The sequence below is a fragment of the Jaculus jaculus genome, chromosome 7 (assembly GCF_020740685.1).
Source record: "Jaculus jaculus isolate mJacJac1 chromosome 7, mJacJac1.mat.Y.cur, whole genome shotgun sequence".
Taxonomy (NCBI): Eukaryota; Metazoa; Chordata; class Mammalia; order Rodentia; family Dipodidae; genus Jaculus; species Jaculus jaculus.
Genome location: NC_059108.1, coordinates 14,230,436 through 14,247,798, shown reverse-complemented (window position 1 = coordinate 14,247,798; position 17,363 = coordinate 14,230,436). Strand labels below are relative to the sequence as shown.

Genomic DNA, 17,363 nt, shown 5'->3' with positions numbered 1-17,363 from the left:
AGATCCCAAGTTCAAGGCCAGCCTGGGACTCTCTCAAAATAGAAAATGAAAAGAGCTAGGGCATACAGCTAAGAGGTAGAGCACTTGTTTAGCATGCGTGAGTCCCTATGTTTAATCCAAGTACTGCCAACCTAGAATAGCAACCTGTTCAGTAAACATCTATCAATTAAAAATGATCATTCTCCTGGTGTTTTTATTTTTATTTTTGCTTCATTTTTTTTAAAGCATGACCAAGGGTTAAAAGCAAATTTGGTCGCATAACATCCACATCAGTTCTCACTCACCTGGCCAGCAAGTCAATGAGTTCAAGTTTTGACATCCCATCAGGGAGCAGTCGGGGAATAGCAGCAACACAGGTTCTGAAAAGGTCTATTTTTGGCTTTCTCTCACCCCTGGAGTTTGAAGACAAAGTTTCAACAGGTCAAAAAGCCATGAAAATTAAAAACAAAAAACCACAATTGGTTAAATAAATATGTACAGTAAGACGTGAACTTAACCCATGCCTTTGAAATCATAGCCTGGTGTCACTTCCACGGAGTTCTCGAATGCACTGGACAGCATCCCTACTCTAAAGGACGTTAAACAGTGTAGATATGAGACCGTGGCACACACCTCTGAAAATGCTGATCTCGACAGCACTGCTCTACAGATTTGCCATCCGCTTGAGTCCCACAGGAAATAGTCCCCGGGGGCTTAGCAAGACACCAGAAATCACAGAAAAGCCTAAATGTAAAGCATGTCACCAACATTCCTACACTTAGCATTTGAAGTAAGATTTGAATATTTGCAAGCAATGGCGCCTTCACCTAACGGGACATCTGCAAACTTCTCTCCTGGCCCCATTTTTAAAAATGAAGTGCTTCTAAAACAGAACATTATAATGATAAGCAAAATCCTAAAATCCATATAATTGTGTACTCATTTGTGACTTTTTGAAAAATATTTTGGTTATTTTACAAGAGGGAAGGAGGAGAGATAGAGAGAGAGAGAGGTTGAGAGAGAGAGAGAATGGGCATGCCAGGGCCTGTAGCCACTGCAAACAAACTCCAGATACAGGGACACTTTGTGCATCTGGGTTTATGTGGGTATTAGGGAATCAAAACTGGGTCCTTAGGCTTTGCAGGCAAGTGCCTTAGCCACTGGGCCATCCCTCCTTCCCTCATTTGTGACTTTTTAAGATTGCACTTATTGGCCTGGAGAGATGACTTACCAGTTAGTGCACTTGCCTGCAAAGCCTAAGAACCTAGGTTTGATTCCCCACTATCCACGTAAAGCCAGATGCACAAAGTAGCACACGCATCTGGAGTTCATTTGCAGTGGCACTCTCTCTCTCTCTCTCTCTGCTTGCAAATAAATAAATAAATAAATAATATTTTTAAAAATCAAAAGGAATCCAGCAAGCTTAAGTTTGGTCATCCTAAAATGAGGTAAAAAAGACACACATGTCTTCTATAGCACTCTGCTTTTTTTAAAAAATATATATAATTAATAATTTATTTGAGAGTAAGAGGGAGACAGAGAGAGAGACAGAGAGAGAGAGAGAGAGAGAGAGAGAGAGAGAATGGGCGCGCCAGGGACTCTAGCCACTGCAAACGAACTCCAGATGCGTGCGCCCCCTTGTGCATCTGGCTTGCGTGGGTCCTGGAGAGTTGACCCTGGATCTTTAGGCTTTGCAGGCAAGTGCCTCAACCTCTAAGCCACCTCTCAAGGCCCAGCAGCACTTTGCTTTTGTGCAAAAGCCATGAGACAGTTTTCTTTCATTTTCCATGGACTTTCTGTCTCAACAATCGGAGGATTCCCAAAAGGAAAAGATTACATGGTGGCTTCCAATTGGCTGGAGGTGAGCGGTCCCTTCACGTGGCCGTGCACGTGCCGTGTTGCAGGCTACTGATGGCTCCTGACTGCTCGTCTGCCCCAGCGAAGGGTTTAGAGCCGCACTCCTGGCTCACTCACCAGATGTTTTAAACAGCTGGGATTATGTTCCTATCTGTCAGAAAATAGATGACCCTGTCTGGCCTAAAGAGTAGGGCAAACTCTTCCAGACTTCTAAGCTGATAAAGAACCTTAGACTGGAAACTAATTGATGCATGATTTCCTCTTCCTGCTGCAGCCTTTGGTCTCTGGGATTTTATGGGAAGCATGTGAGTTCTTCCAAAAACACAATTAAGACAATTTATTAAAAGTAATTTTTTATTTGTTCTTTTCTTTATATTCTTTTTATTTTTTTTTAAACTAGCCACAAAAGAAATGTGGAATGGAGATTGAGCAATGTTCAAGTTAATACCCTAAGCTGAGCCTGGGAAAGAGGTGGACCAGCCTCAAATACCAACTCCCATGACTGTTCCCGTTAGGGCGATGTGGCCTCCACCCTCTTGTTCTAAGTGTTTGTATGACTCCCCAACATTTCTCCTTTCATTTTTTTTTTTTAAATGAAGCAATGAGTGAGTTATTTTCCACTTAGAAATCAGCCTAAATCCATTGTGAAAAATATTCTTAGGCATATTTGGGGATTCTTTTTTTTTGGTTTTTCAAGGTAGGGTCTCACTCTAGCCCAGGCTGACCTGGAATTCACTATGGAGTCTCAGGGTGGCCTCGAACTCATGGCAATCCTCCTACCTCTGCCTCCCGAGTGCTGGGATTAAAGGCGTGTGCCACCATGCCTGACTTTGGGGATTCTTAAGATAGCTGTATAAAAACAGTACAGGAGCAGGAGACATAGCTCAGTGATTAAGGCTCTTGCCTGCAAAGCCTAACGACCCGGCTTCGATTCCCCAGTACCCACATAAAGCCAGATGCACAAAGTGGCATATGCATCTGGAGTTCATTTGCAAGAGCTGAAGGTCTTAGTATGCCCATTCTGTCTCATTCTCCCGCTCTCTCTTTGTCTCTCTGCTTGCAAATAAATAAATAAAAACATTAAATAAAGAAAAAGTAGAGAGCAAGCTTAGAAAAAACCTGAAACACTGAAACACAAGTACAATTTTTTTGTTTTTGTTTTTTTGAGGTAGGGTCTCTCTCTGGTCCAGGCAGACCTGGAATTAACTATGTAGTCAGAGGGTGGCCTTGAACTCATGGAGATTCACCTACCTCTGCCTCCCGAGTGCTGGGATTAAAGGTGTGCGCCACCACGCCCGGCCTCTCAGGTATGATATTTACATTCAAACATGTGCCTCTTTTCTTTTTTATTGGTGTTTGTGTGGCATGGTGTTTTGTGTTATGTGTGTTTTACACATGTGTGTGTGAAGATGCGTTCATGTGGGGCACATGCAGAGAACTTGAGGTGCTCTTGTCTATCACTCATCCATGCACTTCCTTGACATGGGGTCTCTCCTCTGCCTGGGGTGCCATTTATTACATCAGGGAGCCCCAGTGATTCTCCGATCTCTAACCCCAACCATTCCCCATGGACTGAGGTTATAGACGTGTGAGGCCATGCCTAACTTTCTTTTTCCAGTTTATATCATGTGTATGTTTTATACACGTTAGTCTTCTAACCCCTCACCCCTAGTCTCTATGTCCCTGAGGACCCCCCTCAGTAGAGTTCTGGGTGGTCACTGTGATTATTCATTCAGTCAGTCTCTGGGGAGGGTCTTCAGTGCCTCAGGATATTCCTACTCCCCTTGTGGCTCTTACAATCTTGGTGTCCCCTCTTCTGCAATAGTCCCTGAGCCTTTGTGGGCATATTAGCAGTTTGTTCTTAGTGTTGAGTTCTATGTAGACTCTGGACTTCTGTTATGATGTGGGTTCTGGGGAGTATTGCTCTCTCCAGACCTTGATGTTTAAGTGACAGTTGCTCTTAACTGTTTAGCCATCTCCCCAGCTCCAAACCTGCGCCTTTAAAAAAAATTTTATTTAATTATTTGCAAGACGAGAGATACAGAGAGAGAGAGAGAGAGAGAGAGAGAGAGAGAGAGAGAGAGAGAGAGAGAGAGAAAGAGAGAGAGAGAGAGAGAGAGAAAGAGAGAGAGAGAGAGGGAGAAAGAGAGGGAGAATGGGTGCACCAGGGCCTCTAGCCACCACAAACAAACCCCAGATACATGTGCCACTTTGTGCATCTGGCTTTATGTGAGTACTGGGGAATTGAACCCAAGTTGTTAGGTTCTAAAAGCAAGCGCCTTAACCATTGTACCATCTCTCCAGCTCGAACCTGTGCCTTTTTAGTGGCTTTGAATATATCACTTAGATGCTGAATTCATCTTATTTAATTCTTTTCTTTCTTTCTTTCTTTCTTTCTTTCTTTCTTTCTTTCTTTCTTTCTTTCTTTCTTTCTTTCTTTCTTTCTTTCTTTCTTTTTAGATAGGATCTTGCTCTAGCCCAGGCTGACCTGGAACTCACTATGTAGTCTCAGGGTGGCCTCGAACTCTCGGCTATCCTCTTACTTCTACCAGCCAAGTGCTGGTATTAAAGGTGTGGCTACCTTGTCTGGTGACTGTATTAAAAAATATTTTTATGTATTTATTTTAAATCAGAGAGAAAGAGAGAGGGGGGGGGGATGAGAATGGGTAGTCCAGGCCTCCAGCCACTGCAAATGAACTCCAGATGCATGTGCCACATTGTACATCTAGATTTACGTAGGTTCTGGGGAATCGAACCCAGGATGCTATTAGGCAGGTGCCTTAACTGCTGAGTCATCTCTTCAACCCTAAGCCTTTTATTTTAACTATAGATGCTAAATGTGTATGTAAAATAATTCCATATATCTGTTTTGATCACCATCATGTGTTAGTGCATGCCCCTAAAATGAACTTCTCTACATAGGTAGCAAGTTCAGAATAATTCTGATATTTATAGCTAGATATTGGGGGTGATAAAGAAAATATGAATTATATTATATGCACAGATAAATATGATTTTTATCCCAACAATAAAGTTTAAACTTTCTTAAAGTATAAAAATAGAAACTAACCTTACTTTGTGTCATAGTAAAATCAAAAATAGAAATGCAGGTTGTACAAGTTTCCTCTATAGAGCTCTAATGACAAAGCCAGCCTTTTAGATTTTTGGCTAAGAACCTTTCAGTTCTCCAGTTGGAGCTACAAATGCTTTCTGAAAAATTTCTGGCATAGGGTCACAGAAACTATTCAGTAGGACCTGTCACTGAAACTTGGAGAACCTGAGATTTATAAAGATGGAACATCTGTAAATTGGGGCTTTCTGTAGCACATGGGCCATGATTGAGGGGGAACAAAATGTCACTTCTGTAAAACACACACTAGCAAATGAGTTTGGGTCCCATTTTCTAACACACTGGCATGATGATACTCAAGACATAACCATAACAGGTCAATTTCTGGCTTGAACTTATTTGTATGGTTAGTCAAATACTAAGTTTTTTTTTTTTCTATCCTTAACACTTCTTAGAACTCTGATTCTGAGATAAGAGCAAATCAGAAACATGTGGGAAGAGAAATGAGAAGAGTTCCCACCTCTACCTTGCGGCTCGTCCACCCCTCCTAACAGGCCGCCTGCACTCACGTGATCATGTCCTCTGGTTCTTTGTTCAACATCTGGACGTTCGTGAGCATCATACACCGACCCACTTCTTTATCCAAGTGCCTCAAAATGTTGTCTACGGCTTTCCGTACTTGAGAGTAATACAAAGACATGCCTGAAAAACACATATCACTTACACATTTAACTGAGTCAAACAATCATATCCTGGTTTATCCATCTTCTAGAACTTTTCTTTTTAAGCTGCAGACCCTCTGAGTCAGCGATTTCCTCGGGCAGAAGGGCTGAGTGTGACTTGGTCTCTCACTGCATGGCTCTTGGCATAGTGCTCTGCATTCCGCAGGTATTCACCAAATAACCACTTACATCAAGTTAGTAGACATTCTGAAATGTCACCAGGAAGTATTTTCAATGAGTACTAAACAAGAAAAATCTAAAGTTTGGGGTTACGAGTACCTATATTTCAGATTGTCCTCTGAAATATGTGTGCAAATTCTTCCTGAGAAAAATAAACAAAATGACTTCACATACATGTTAAAATGGAGGGCTGGGGAGATGGCTTCGTGATTAAAGGTGATTGCTTGCAAAGCCTACCAGCCAGGGTTCAATTCCCCAGCCACTCTCATAAAGCTGGGTGGACAGGTGATTGCTGGCAAAGCCTACCAGCCCAGGTTCAATTCCCCAGCTACTCTCATAAAGCAAGGTGGACAGGTGATTGCTTGCAAAGCCTACCAGCCCAGGTTCAATTCCCCAGCTACTCTCATAAAGCTGGGTGGACATTCCTTTGCAGTGGCAAGAGACCCTGGCACATGCATGCATACAAGTGCAATATTTATAAATGAAGAAGATGTATTTTAGCTATATTATATGTGCTGTTTTCATTAAATATAAGTTCCTATCGCAGTAGAAGACAAAACTGTATACCCTACATTTAGTCATATAAATGCATATGTACTATAGATACACAGGAAAGAAATGAAAAGTAAGTTTTAATGAAAGAATCATTTCTCATACAGGAAGTCTTCTGAACTCAGTTAAGCTTTGCTTAACTAATTAAAAAAAGTTTATGCATGTGCTTCATATCTTTGAAATCTAGGAATTACTATAACAAGGTTTGTAACAGGATTCTGAATTTGGGTACTTAAATAAACAAGTACAAAAAAAATCACCTCTTTGGATTAACGTAGATAAGTTAGAAAGATCTCATGCAGATTAGATTTATGTAATATACCCTAGTGTTTGTAGGATTTGGAATGTTTGAAATACAAATTAGACTGGAAAAGAATTGAAGGAAATTTTCTAAAAAATAAATGAATGACTTATAAAGAAGATTATTTAGCAAAGCACACAGAAGTCTTTGAAATTTACTGTAAACTGAAGATAACCAATAACCAATATTAGAGGTTTACAAGGACCCAAATAAAATGCCAACATTGAAAGGGCAAGCTATTTACCAGGAAGTTCTAAAAAGTTTAAAGGGCAGCAAAACCAGAGCACAGCATGAATCAATCAGCGAAATTACATTGAGATGTCTCATCAGATGCTTCTCAAAGATGGTTTTTAAAAAGGGCATCTCTCTTTGGGTGAGTATCTAACGGTGACTGTGAAGGCTTGGGCCCTCCTCTAAAACATCGGGAACCCACCTATCATTTTAGCTTCCTCTTCAGTTAGAGTTTTACTCAAATACGTTTTCTTTACTCTCAACGTGTTTCCGGAAGGGAGCACAGCTCCTGTCACGGGCATGGGAGGCTCCCCGTCTTTCTGTTGCAAGCTGTCGGCTATCACCAGGAATGCACGCAGACCAATGTTCATCCTCTGTAAGAGACAACGCGCCCATGAGAAAAGGCGAGGGCCCAGGGACAGTCATGAAATGAAACCATCCATCGCAGGAGAAGTTAGGTGCGGCTTATGGTCTAAATCAGTAAAGGAAAATATTTTTAAAAATATTTTATTTTTATTTATTTATTAGACAGAGAAAGAGAGAGACAGAGAGAGAAAGAATGGGCACGCTAGGGCCTCCAGCCACTGCAAACGAACTCCAGATGCACGCGCCCCCTTGTGTATCTGGCTAATGTGGGTTCTGGGGACTTGAACCTGGGTCCTTTGGCTTTGCAGGCAAATGCCTTAACTGCTAAGCCATGTCTCCAGGCCGGAAAATAAATTTTTTTTTTTTTTGTTTTTTTCGAGGTAGGGTCTCACTCTAGCCCAGGCTACCTGGAATTTACTCTGTAGTCTCAGGGTGGCCTTGAACTCACAGCGATCCTCCTACCTCTGCCTCCCGAGTGCTGGGATTAAAGGCGTGCGCCACCACGCCCGGCTCAGAAAATAATTTTTAAAAGGTACAAGGCTGTAGGCTGGATCTACAAAAATCATCTTTCACTATTTGCTTCTCACTAGGACAACCATGAAGACGCTCATTAAACATGGAGAGCATCCAGTTGGGCAGATGTGACTAGGGCAAATTGAGGTAGGCATCATGTTCTAATGCCTTGTAGGAGGAGATATCATACGTTTCCATTCACACAGAAAAAGTGAAAACATGGAGCCTAAATGTGAACAGGGCTGGAGAGATGGCCTTGAACTCGTGACCCTTTTGCCCCCGTCTCCCAAGTACTGGAAATATAGACAAGTACCACAACATACAGCTAACTTTAGATATCCGTCTGGACAAGGAACCCAGTAATCCTAAGAAATAGTTGCTGACATAGTAGACCTATGACTACTGAGAAAGGAAAACTATGCTGAGACCTTCAGCAGAATGACGGAAGTCCTGTGACAATCCAGTCTCTGGCCTTCTTCCAGCCCAAAGACCATGGCTTTGACTCCCCGCCTGCCCCGACCTGGCCAGCTGGCCCTGGCCATAGAGGCCTGGGAGATTATTAACCACTGGACAGAAACTCCCATATTTTAGTTTCTTGTTCTCTTGGCAGACATGCCAATAAGAGAATGTGGGGCGTGACGGAAGGAGTGGGGGATTCTGGGTTGCTTCTGCAACTAACAAGCTATGTTCTGTCTCTGTGCTCTGAATCACTTCACTTCAGGACAGGGTGCACGAGCCAGATAATATAATATCACTGTGATGATAGAATTATTCTTTTTTAGGGTCTGGAGAGATGGGATTAAAGGCGTGCGCCACCATGCTGGGCTCACTTAACTTTGTTTTTTCGAGGTGGGGTCTCACTCTAGCTCAGGCTGACCTGGAATTCACTATGGAGTCTCAGGGTGGCCTCGAACTCACGGCGATCCTCCTACCTCTGCCTCCCGAGGGCTGGGATTAAAGGCGTGCGCCACCACGCTTACCTTTTTTTAGTGTGTGTGTGTGTGTGTGTGTGTGTGTGTGTGTGTGTGCATTTGTGTGGTGGGGTGTATGCAGACACACATGCAATTTTCCAATTAGGCTAAACTGACTGGCCAACAAGCCCCAGGGACCCTCTTGCCCTCTGCCTTCCTCCCACTGGGACGCCTGGGTGGGGGGCTGGGGACTGAACTCAGGTCCTCATGCTTGTGGCACGAGCATTTTTACCAAACGTGCCATCTTCGTAGCCCCTACCCTACCTCCTTTTCTAAAATAAAATGGCTAACTTGTAGCACTAGATGATCTTTTGTGGGCAAGAATTACTCCATTTAGCAAGAGTGGAATAAGGTAAACACCAGCATTTTGTCATCCTAAGTGTATCCACTACCTAGTTATTATTATCTTTTTTTAAATTTCATAGAGAGAGAGAGACAATTGGCACACCAGGGCCATCAGCCGCTGCAATTGAACTCCAGGCATGCCACCTAGTGGGCGTGTGCGATCTTGCGCTTGCCTCACCTTTTGTGCAGCTGGCTAACGTGGGATCTGGAGACTCCAACATGGGTCCTTAGGCTTCGCAGGCAAGCACCTTAACTGCTAAGCCATCTCTCCAGCCCCACCCCAAAATTTTGCTTCTGAAGTTTCATCATCTGAATTTTGACATGAACAGAAAGAACAGAAGACCTCTGAGAGAAGCTGTCCCTAACTCTGGTCTCCAACAGTTCCAAGCAAAGGTATGGCTCCGTGAATATGTGCTCTGTCAGAGGGCATAGAAGGCTCATTCATACCTCTGGGTTGAGACTGAAGGCTTTGGCTGGTTTTCCCACACAAAGAAAATCAAAAATGATTTCTTTCATTGCAAAATCTAGGCGTTCCTGGAGGGAAAACAAACAAAACAAAAATGGTGAAATACAAATAGCAGTTATTTTGTTGTTGTTGTTGTTGTGTTTTTACCATATGAATCAAGCAAGTGGCTGCTAAAGGGAGAGGGGTTCTACTCAGTTTTGTGGGTCACAGAGAACCTCCAGGGGAAAATCCAGGCCCATGTGAACTGCTGGCCGAGCTGGCTCCGCGCCTGTGTTGGGCATAGATGTCCACAAGGCACTGCACTCAGAATTAGCTCCCACATACAGCGTGACACATGTGCCAAAACAAATATTAACAAAAAATACCCCTGCCACTGGGTGAGGTGGCACATGCCTGTAATCCCAGCACTCGGGAAGCAAAGGTAGGAGGATTGCTGTGGGTTCGAGGCCACCCTGAGAATACAGAGTGAATTCCAGGTCAGCCTGGGCTAGAGTGAGACCCTACCTCAAAAACCAAAAAACAAACAAAAAATATCCCTGCCTTAAAACAGCTTATTTGTACAGTGAATGCTGGTAACCTTTTTCAAATTCAGCTTACAAAATATTTTTAATGCTTTCAATGTAAAATGAGTATTTTCTTCTATCCTTATAATGTTAAAACATCCTCTGGCTTGTATTATAAGACATAATTCTGCAAGTAGGAAGAATAATCAACAAATAAGACATATTAAGGTTACTTAAGGGCTGGGTAGATGGCTTAGTGGTTAAGGAGCTTGCCTGGGAAGCCAAAGGACCCAGGATCCACGTAAGCCAGATGCACATGGTGGCACATGAATCTCAAGTTCGTTTACAGTGGCTGGAGGCCCTGGCATGCCCATTCTCTCTCTCTCATAAATAAATAAATAAACATAAAATATTAAAAATGATTACTGAAATGGCAACATTTAAGACAGATTCTAGTAGTAAAAATTAAAAGCTACTAAGGTATGACATGCTCATATTATATTCCAGAATACTCACTGCATATCCTTAACATGGAGAAAAAACACATTAAATTTTCAAAAAACAATTTCTACCTGTAGAACAAGTAATGTACTTTTTCCCCAGGATACATGTTACAGAAGTCTTTCACAGACCCAACACAGAGATGACAAACATGGAATGGTCTGTGAGAAACACTGGATTTTTCTATTAATTACACTTCAACAGTATTTGTGTGTGCCTATTATTTCCTTTTGGCCACACATTCTTCTGAGGCATACAAGAAAAGCATTTCTCTTCTCATTATAACAGATACAGAAATGAAGACAAAAGATGCTCTCTGGCTTGTTGAAGGAGAGAGGGCTGCTCTGGGAAGGAGAGGAATGAAAGCGTCTCCCTAAGCTGGGTGTGGTGGCTCATTTCTTTAATCCCAGTATTCAGGGGTGAGGCAGGAGGATCACTGAGAGTTCAAGGCCAGCCTGGGGGTCCAAAATGGGTTCTAGGCCATCTAGAACAGGGTAAGACCCTGCCTCAAAACAAAAATAAATACCCTCTTGGCCCTTCTGCAAATCACAGAGGTCAAAAAGAGGGTAAAGTTGCTGGGTGTGGTGGTGCACGCTTTTAGATCCAGCACTAAGGAGGCTGAGGTAGGAGTCTTGCTATGAGTTCGAGGTCACCCTTATACTACATCATTAATTCCATGTCAGTCTGGGCCAGAGTAAGACCCTACCTCAAAAAACAAAAACAAGGGCTGGAGAGATGGCTTAGTTGTTGGGCGCTTGCCTGTGAAGCCTAAGGAGCCCGGTTCAAGGCTCGATCCCCAGGACCCACGTTAGCCAGATGCATAAGGTGGCACATGCGTCTGGAGTTCGTTTTCAGTGGCTAGAGGCCCTGGCACACCGATTCTCTCTCTCTCTCTCTCTCCTGCCTTTCTGTGTCCATCACTCTCAAATAAATAAATAAATAAATAAATGAACAAAAAATTAAAAAAGCAAAAACAAAACCAAAAAATAAAAATAACATAAAATAAATAAAGCTTGGGACTGGAAGGCATGATTGGTGACGGAGTGCATGCTCAGCATGTTCTAGGCCCTAGGTCCAATCCCCAGCGCTTCACCAGTCTGCCCTCCACAAAGTCAAAATCTTGTGTTTGAACACCACATCACAGGTCAAATTGGCTTTAATATTACTGGACCCACTAATTAAATTAATGTATGGGAACTGTACTTAGTTTTTGGCAAAGAATAAAGCTAACTTGGTAAGTGCTACTCTCCTTAGGAAATACTTTTTTTTTTGCTTTTAATATTTATTTCTTTATGAGAGAGGGAGAGAAAGAGGCAGATAGAGAGGGGGCACACCAGGTCTCCAGCCATTGCAAGCAAACTCCAGACGCATGTGACACCTTGTGCATAAGCCAGGCTTATGTGGGTCCTGGGAATCAAACTTGGGTCCTTAGGCTTTGCAGGCAAGCGCCTTAACTAAGCTATCTTTCCAGCCCAGAAATTCTTTTTCACAGTGGAAAATTGGAAAATTTTCTCTTCACATGTCACTATATTGGCTCATTACAACATTTAAATTTCTGTGGAATACCAGATTCTTTTGCTCCCTCTTTACTAGTCGAATCAAGAGCAGAGAATTAGCTGGGCATGGTGGCGCACGCCTTTAATCCCAGCACTTGGGAGGCAGAGGTAGGAGCATCTCCATGAGTTCGAGACTACATAGTGAATTCCAGGTTAGCCTGGGCTAGAGTGAGACCCTACCTCAAAAAACCAAAAAAAAAAAAAAAAAAAAAAAGAACAGAGGATTGGAGAAGTGGGGAAGATGGTCAAGGTACTCTTATAATCTTATAAGAAGTTTTCTGTTTTCTTTTAGTGGGTGGATCAAACCAGGAATTTTTCCTGTGCTGGAAGCTCTTTACCATAACTTTGGGACCTCAGATGAGTTATTTGAACTCTCTCAGCGTATTCATTAGATGCCAAAGACACTTGATGCATTCATATGACAATTAGTTTTGAAGCAAAAGAAATGCCTATGTGTGAAAATGCTCAGATCCTTTCTGACAAGTCTAAACACTTGAAAAGATATTATTTCAGCTTTATTAAAAAAAAATCTCTTTTAGTATTTCTTCTGGAGGCTGGCTACATTAAAAACAATTAGAAGATGCTTATTGCCAGAAACTCCTGCATTACCTGGGCAATGAATTGGATGATTTTCACGAAGATGTTCAGAGGCATATCCCTTGGCACCACACCGCGGGACCCTTTGGGGAAAAGTGTTGTGATGATGGTTATAAGTCGGCTGGAAGATAAGAGAAAAAAAAAAAAGAGAGAGAGAGAACAAGCAAGATTGGCTGAGCTCCAGTTCTGTAAGGGAGAGATGGCCCACCGTTTCATCTTATCTGAGCATCAGAGAGGATTCAGAGAAAGAAGACAAACCACCTCCTCCCTTTCCACTAGCTTCATCACTCCACACGAAGCTTGGTTCTGGAAACCAAGGAGAGCGACATAGCAAAGTAAGGCTGCTTCCTTTGGGAAGGTGGCAAGTGCAATCTTGGGGGAGGCTGGAGTTTCAGTAAAGACTCCCAGGCCAACGGCGCAGGAGGAACTGTCAGCTCTGAGCAGGGTGAGCAGCTCTCAGCCGGGTCAGGGCAGAGGGCAATAAAGAGAAACCCCCTCCGCAGTGGCTGGTTAACGCGGTCACCAGGAAATCAGCTGCATGACGGATTTCACCCCAGTACAAGCCAAGCCCTTACCTCTGAGTAGCTGTGTTGCTTTCACATTTGATTCGTATCATGTAAACCCACAGTAATCTGTAGAGAGATTCCAGCGCGACTCGAGCCATCTTGGGGTCTTTGTTCTGTAACAGAACCCCAAATGTAAGATAGCTGATTCAACAGCAGCCCACGACAGTAGCAGCCCATGACAGTGACCATCTGAGTGGATGGGAAAGGCAGGCTGGGTAGGTGGCAGGTACCTTTAAGACATGGCCTCACCTGGGACTCATGGTGTGTTTGCCTCCCAAGAGCTTGCTAGATCAATAGTGCCCAGGGATATGGCCGTGATGGTGGGAAAGAGTAATCAGGTGGCGGTGGGGGAAGGGGCCATGCTATTCTTTTTTTTTTTTTTTTTTTTTAAATTATTTATTTATTTATTTGAGAGCAACAGACACAGAGAGAAAGACATATAGAGGGAGAGAGAGAGAATGGGCGCGCCAGGGCTTCCAGCCACTGCAAACGAATTCCAGACGCATGCGCCCCCTTGTGCATCTGGCTAATGTGGGACCTGGGGAACCGAGCCTCGAACCGGGGTCCTTAGGCTTCACACGCAAGCGCTTAACCGCTAAGCCATCTCTCCAGCCCTTTTTTTTTTTTTTTTTTTTCTCCAGGTAGGGTCTCACTCTGGTCCAGGCTGACCTGGAATTAACTATGTAGTCTCAGGGTGGCCTCGAACTCATGGTGATCCTCCTACCTCTGCCTCCCGAGTGCTGGGATTAAAGGCATGTGCCACCACGCCCAGCTATTCTCTTGTTTGTTAAGGCAGGAACTGAAGAGGCTAACCAAGGAACCAACAGGAGAATAACACATCAACTGGAAATCCACTTGGTCTTCCTGTTGATTACATCTTTTAATTTAATTTAGTTTGTTTACTATTAAGAGAGAAAGAGAGAGAGAGAAAGAGATGGGCACACCAGGGTCTCTAGCCACTGCATATGAACACCAGATGCATTCGCCACCTTGTGCAACTGGCTTACATGAGTACTGGGGGGATTGAACTTGGGTCCTTAGGCTTCACAGGCAAGTGCCTTAACTACTAAGTCATCTCTCCAGCCTTGGTTACATCTCTTTAAATGCGGTTATGTTTTAATCTTCCAACCACTGCCCTTACCCTATGTGGTGACCCTCCATGATTTACTGAGAGTGGTATGCACTAGGTACCATGTTAGAACCTAGGTGCAGAGAAAATGGGTCCTGTTCCTTAAGATGAGGTGGAGGAGACTATAGTCAACAGCAGAAGAGTGAAAAGCTGGCAGAGATGGGCACTGGGGTATAGAAGGGCAAACTCAATAGTCAGGAAAGGTTTCCAGGAGCAGCTAAAAACCCAAATACACTGTAAATGTATTCATTCATTCATTCATCATTTAACAAATATGTGAGTGGCCACATTAGGCACGAGAAACTTTGAAAGCTGTAAATGAGGGGCTGGAGTGATAGCTTATTGGTCAAGGCAGTTGCCTGCAAAGCCCAAGGCCCCAGGTTCAATTCTCCAGTACCCACGTGGTAAGCCAGATGCACAAGGTGGCACATGCATCTGGAGTTTGTTTGAGGTGGCTAGAGGCTCTGGTGTGCCCATTCTCTCTATCTGCCTTTCTGTCAAACAAATAAATAATTTTTTTTAAAAAATGAAAGCTGTAAGTGATGGTGGGAGGGAGTGTTTCAGTCGGGGACATGAGTACATGGAAGCTAAGTCGGGGGGGGGGAGGAAGCTCATGAACTTGGGGACAGCCAGCGCAAGTCTAGGGGAAAGAGCAGAGGCTGGTGGGGTCACATGATGGCCTCTCCATGACCGTCTCAGTTTTCTCATGATGGTGAGAGAGTCACCCAGATTCGTCAGACAGGCATTCCGTGTCCGGTGTGGGGAATGGAGCAGAGGCAGCTAGACCCACTGGGTCACAGCTGTGGCATCTAGGTGCCAGGTAACCAGGCAGAGAGGAGGATACAGGTTCCTGTGTGATGGGCATGGCCCTCCTTTCTCACCGGTGCGCTCACTCCATCCTTGTAACCGATTTTGTGGATTTTGCTCACATGCATCTGGTGACCTCGGCGTCGTCTTGATTACCACACAGCCTCCCCTGCTCAAGCCCTGGCCCCAGGAACCACCTCCTCATCTCCTTGAGTGGGGTCCCTTGCTGGAGGTGGGGGGACGACTCTCTTACACTGGACACTATCCTCTCTGTTTAGAACAGATCCAGTGGCCGCCTCTCAATGACTGCAGGATCAAGGCAATACCTGTGGGCGTGGCCTATTCTAGCTGGTTCTGCTCCTTCCATTTTCATGTTGGGAAGCCCCTTCCCTCCCCACATGGTTTTCTCCTAGGTTAACACTTGCTCCTCCAGAGATGAGTTGAATGTCTTCTCTTCCTTTCAGCCTATTCTGTTCCTCCCCAAACCCCATCCCATTAAAATCTGCCTAGCGTGTAGCTCTGTGGTAAAGCACCTGTTTAACGTGTGCAAAGGGCTTGAATTCCATCCCCAGCACTGCAAACATTAAATGCAATTGGGGCTGGAGAGATGGTTTCATGAGTGGTTAAGGTGCTTGCCTGCAAAGCCCACCACCCACGTAAGCCAAATGCACAAAGCGGCACATGCACCTGGAGTTTGCTTGCAGTGGCAGAAGGCCCTGGTGCGCCCATTCTCTCCCTGCTTGCAACAAATAAGTTGTAAGATTAGTCATGGGCTCCTGGGGGCCCCCAGATCCATAAAGACCTCTAGCTTAGCCCCTCACCTCTTTAAATTCTGATTAAAGTCAGCTCCCACTTAGGTAGTGGGTCTTCTAAATGGAAAGGACAGTATCAACTCCTGGTCTCTATTAGAATTTATCATTCTGTAGGAGATAAAAGTTTATGAAATAGTATTTAATATATTTTTTTAAATTTTGTTTATTTATTTATTTGAGAATGACAGACACAGAGAGAAAGACAGATAGAGGGAGAGAGAGAGAATGGGTGCACCAGGACTTCCAGCCTCTGCAAACGAACTCCAGATGTGTGCGCCCCCTTGTGCATCTGGCTAACGTGGGACCTGGGGAACCGAGCCTTGAACCGGGGTCCTTAGGCTTCACAGGCAAGCGCTTAACCACTAAGCCATCTCTCCAGCCCTGAATTAGTATTTAGATGTCAGTCTTCTTGTAGGATTTTGCCTTTACTTCTCTTTCCTTTTTATTTCTCAACCTTACCATAACAGTTCTGCCCATTTTCTACTCACTATAGATCATTTAGGGCAAATTTATAATAGATTAAAAATATCGTGGAGTAAGTTTTATCTTTGAACTATTTACTGCAGAAAGATGGGCCACTGAAATGAATTCTATGGGAACAATTACAGTAGTAGTTTTTAGATTTAGAGAAGTTTAATTTCTTATGTCTATATAGTCTAAAACCATCTTTTTATTTAAATCATCTTTTCTTCCTCTTTGGGGATGATAGACTTCTGCTTTTTAAGATACATTTTATTTATTTATTTATAAGAGATAGAGAAGGAGAATGGGCATGTCAGGGCCTCCAGCCACTGCAAATGAACTCCAGATACATGGGTCCTCTTGTGCATCTGGTTTATGTGGGTACTGGGGAATTGAACCAGGGTCCTTTGGCTTTGCAGGCAAACACCTTAACCACTAAGCCATCTCTCCAGCCCTAAAACCAGCTTTTTTATTGTGATCATTATTCTAAATGTCTGAATTTCCATGTGCATTTAAGTCTGTCTTTAGTGATTTTCTTTTTTTCTATTGTTCTAATAAGTGCTAATACTATAGTAACTTAATTAATAAGGTCTCATAATGTATTATAGTATCTTTGTATTTTTTGGGTTTTCCCAAACATTTTTGCATGTTTAACCCTCTATATAAACTTTAAAACTAGCTGTCTAGGTGCAGGGAAAAAAAAAAGAACTCAGCCTTTTTGAAGTACTTATTTATATGCAAAGTTTTGATTTTTTTCTAAGTTAATGAGATAATTTGTAAAATGTTTTGGATAAAGGGAGCTGGAAACTAGTAAAGTTGCATTTAAAATTTCTTTTCATTTAAAAATTTTAGGCATTCTGAATCCATTTCCTCCAAT

At 43.3% G+C, this 17,363-nt stretch overlaps 1 protein-coding gene across 7 annotated transcripts in view; it reads right to left on the bottom strand.

Moving 5' to 3' along the window:
- Nucleotides 1-17,363, bottom strand: part of Fry (FRY microtubule binding protein) — a 472,955-nt gene that overhangs the window by 149,458 nt on the left and 306,134 nt on the right. For all 7 annotated transcript variants that reach the window (XM_045154946.1, XM_045154947.1, XM_045154942.1 and 4 more), the window contains 6 exons: nucleotides 13,286-13,389; nucleotides 12,723-12,831; nucleotides 9,535-9,621; nucleotides 7,095-7,266; nucleotides 5,476-5,608; nucleotides 285-392 (listed from right to left, as the gene is read on the bottom strand). In XM_045154946.1, coding sequence (XP_045010881.1) covers nucleotides 285-392; nucleotides 5,476-5,608; nucleotides 7,095-7,266; nucleotides 9,535-9,621; nucleotides 12,723-12,831; nucleotides 13,286-13,389 — 713 coding nt within the window. The remainder of the gene's footprint in view (nucleotides 1-284; nucleotides 393-5,475; nucleotides 5,609-7,094; nucleotides 7,267-9,534; nucleotides 9,622-12,722; nucleotides 12,832-13,285; nucleotides 13,390-17,363) is intronic.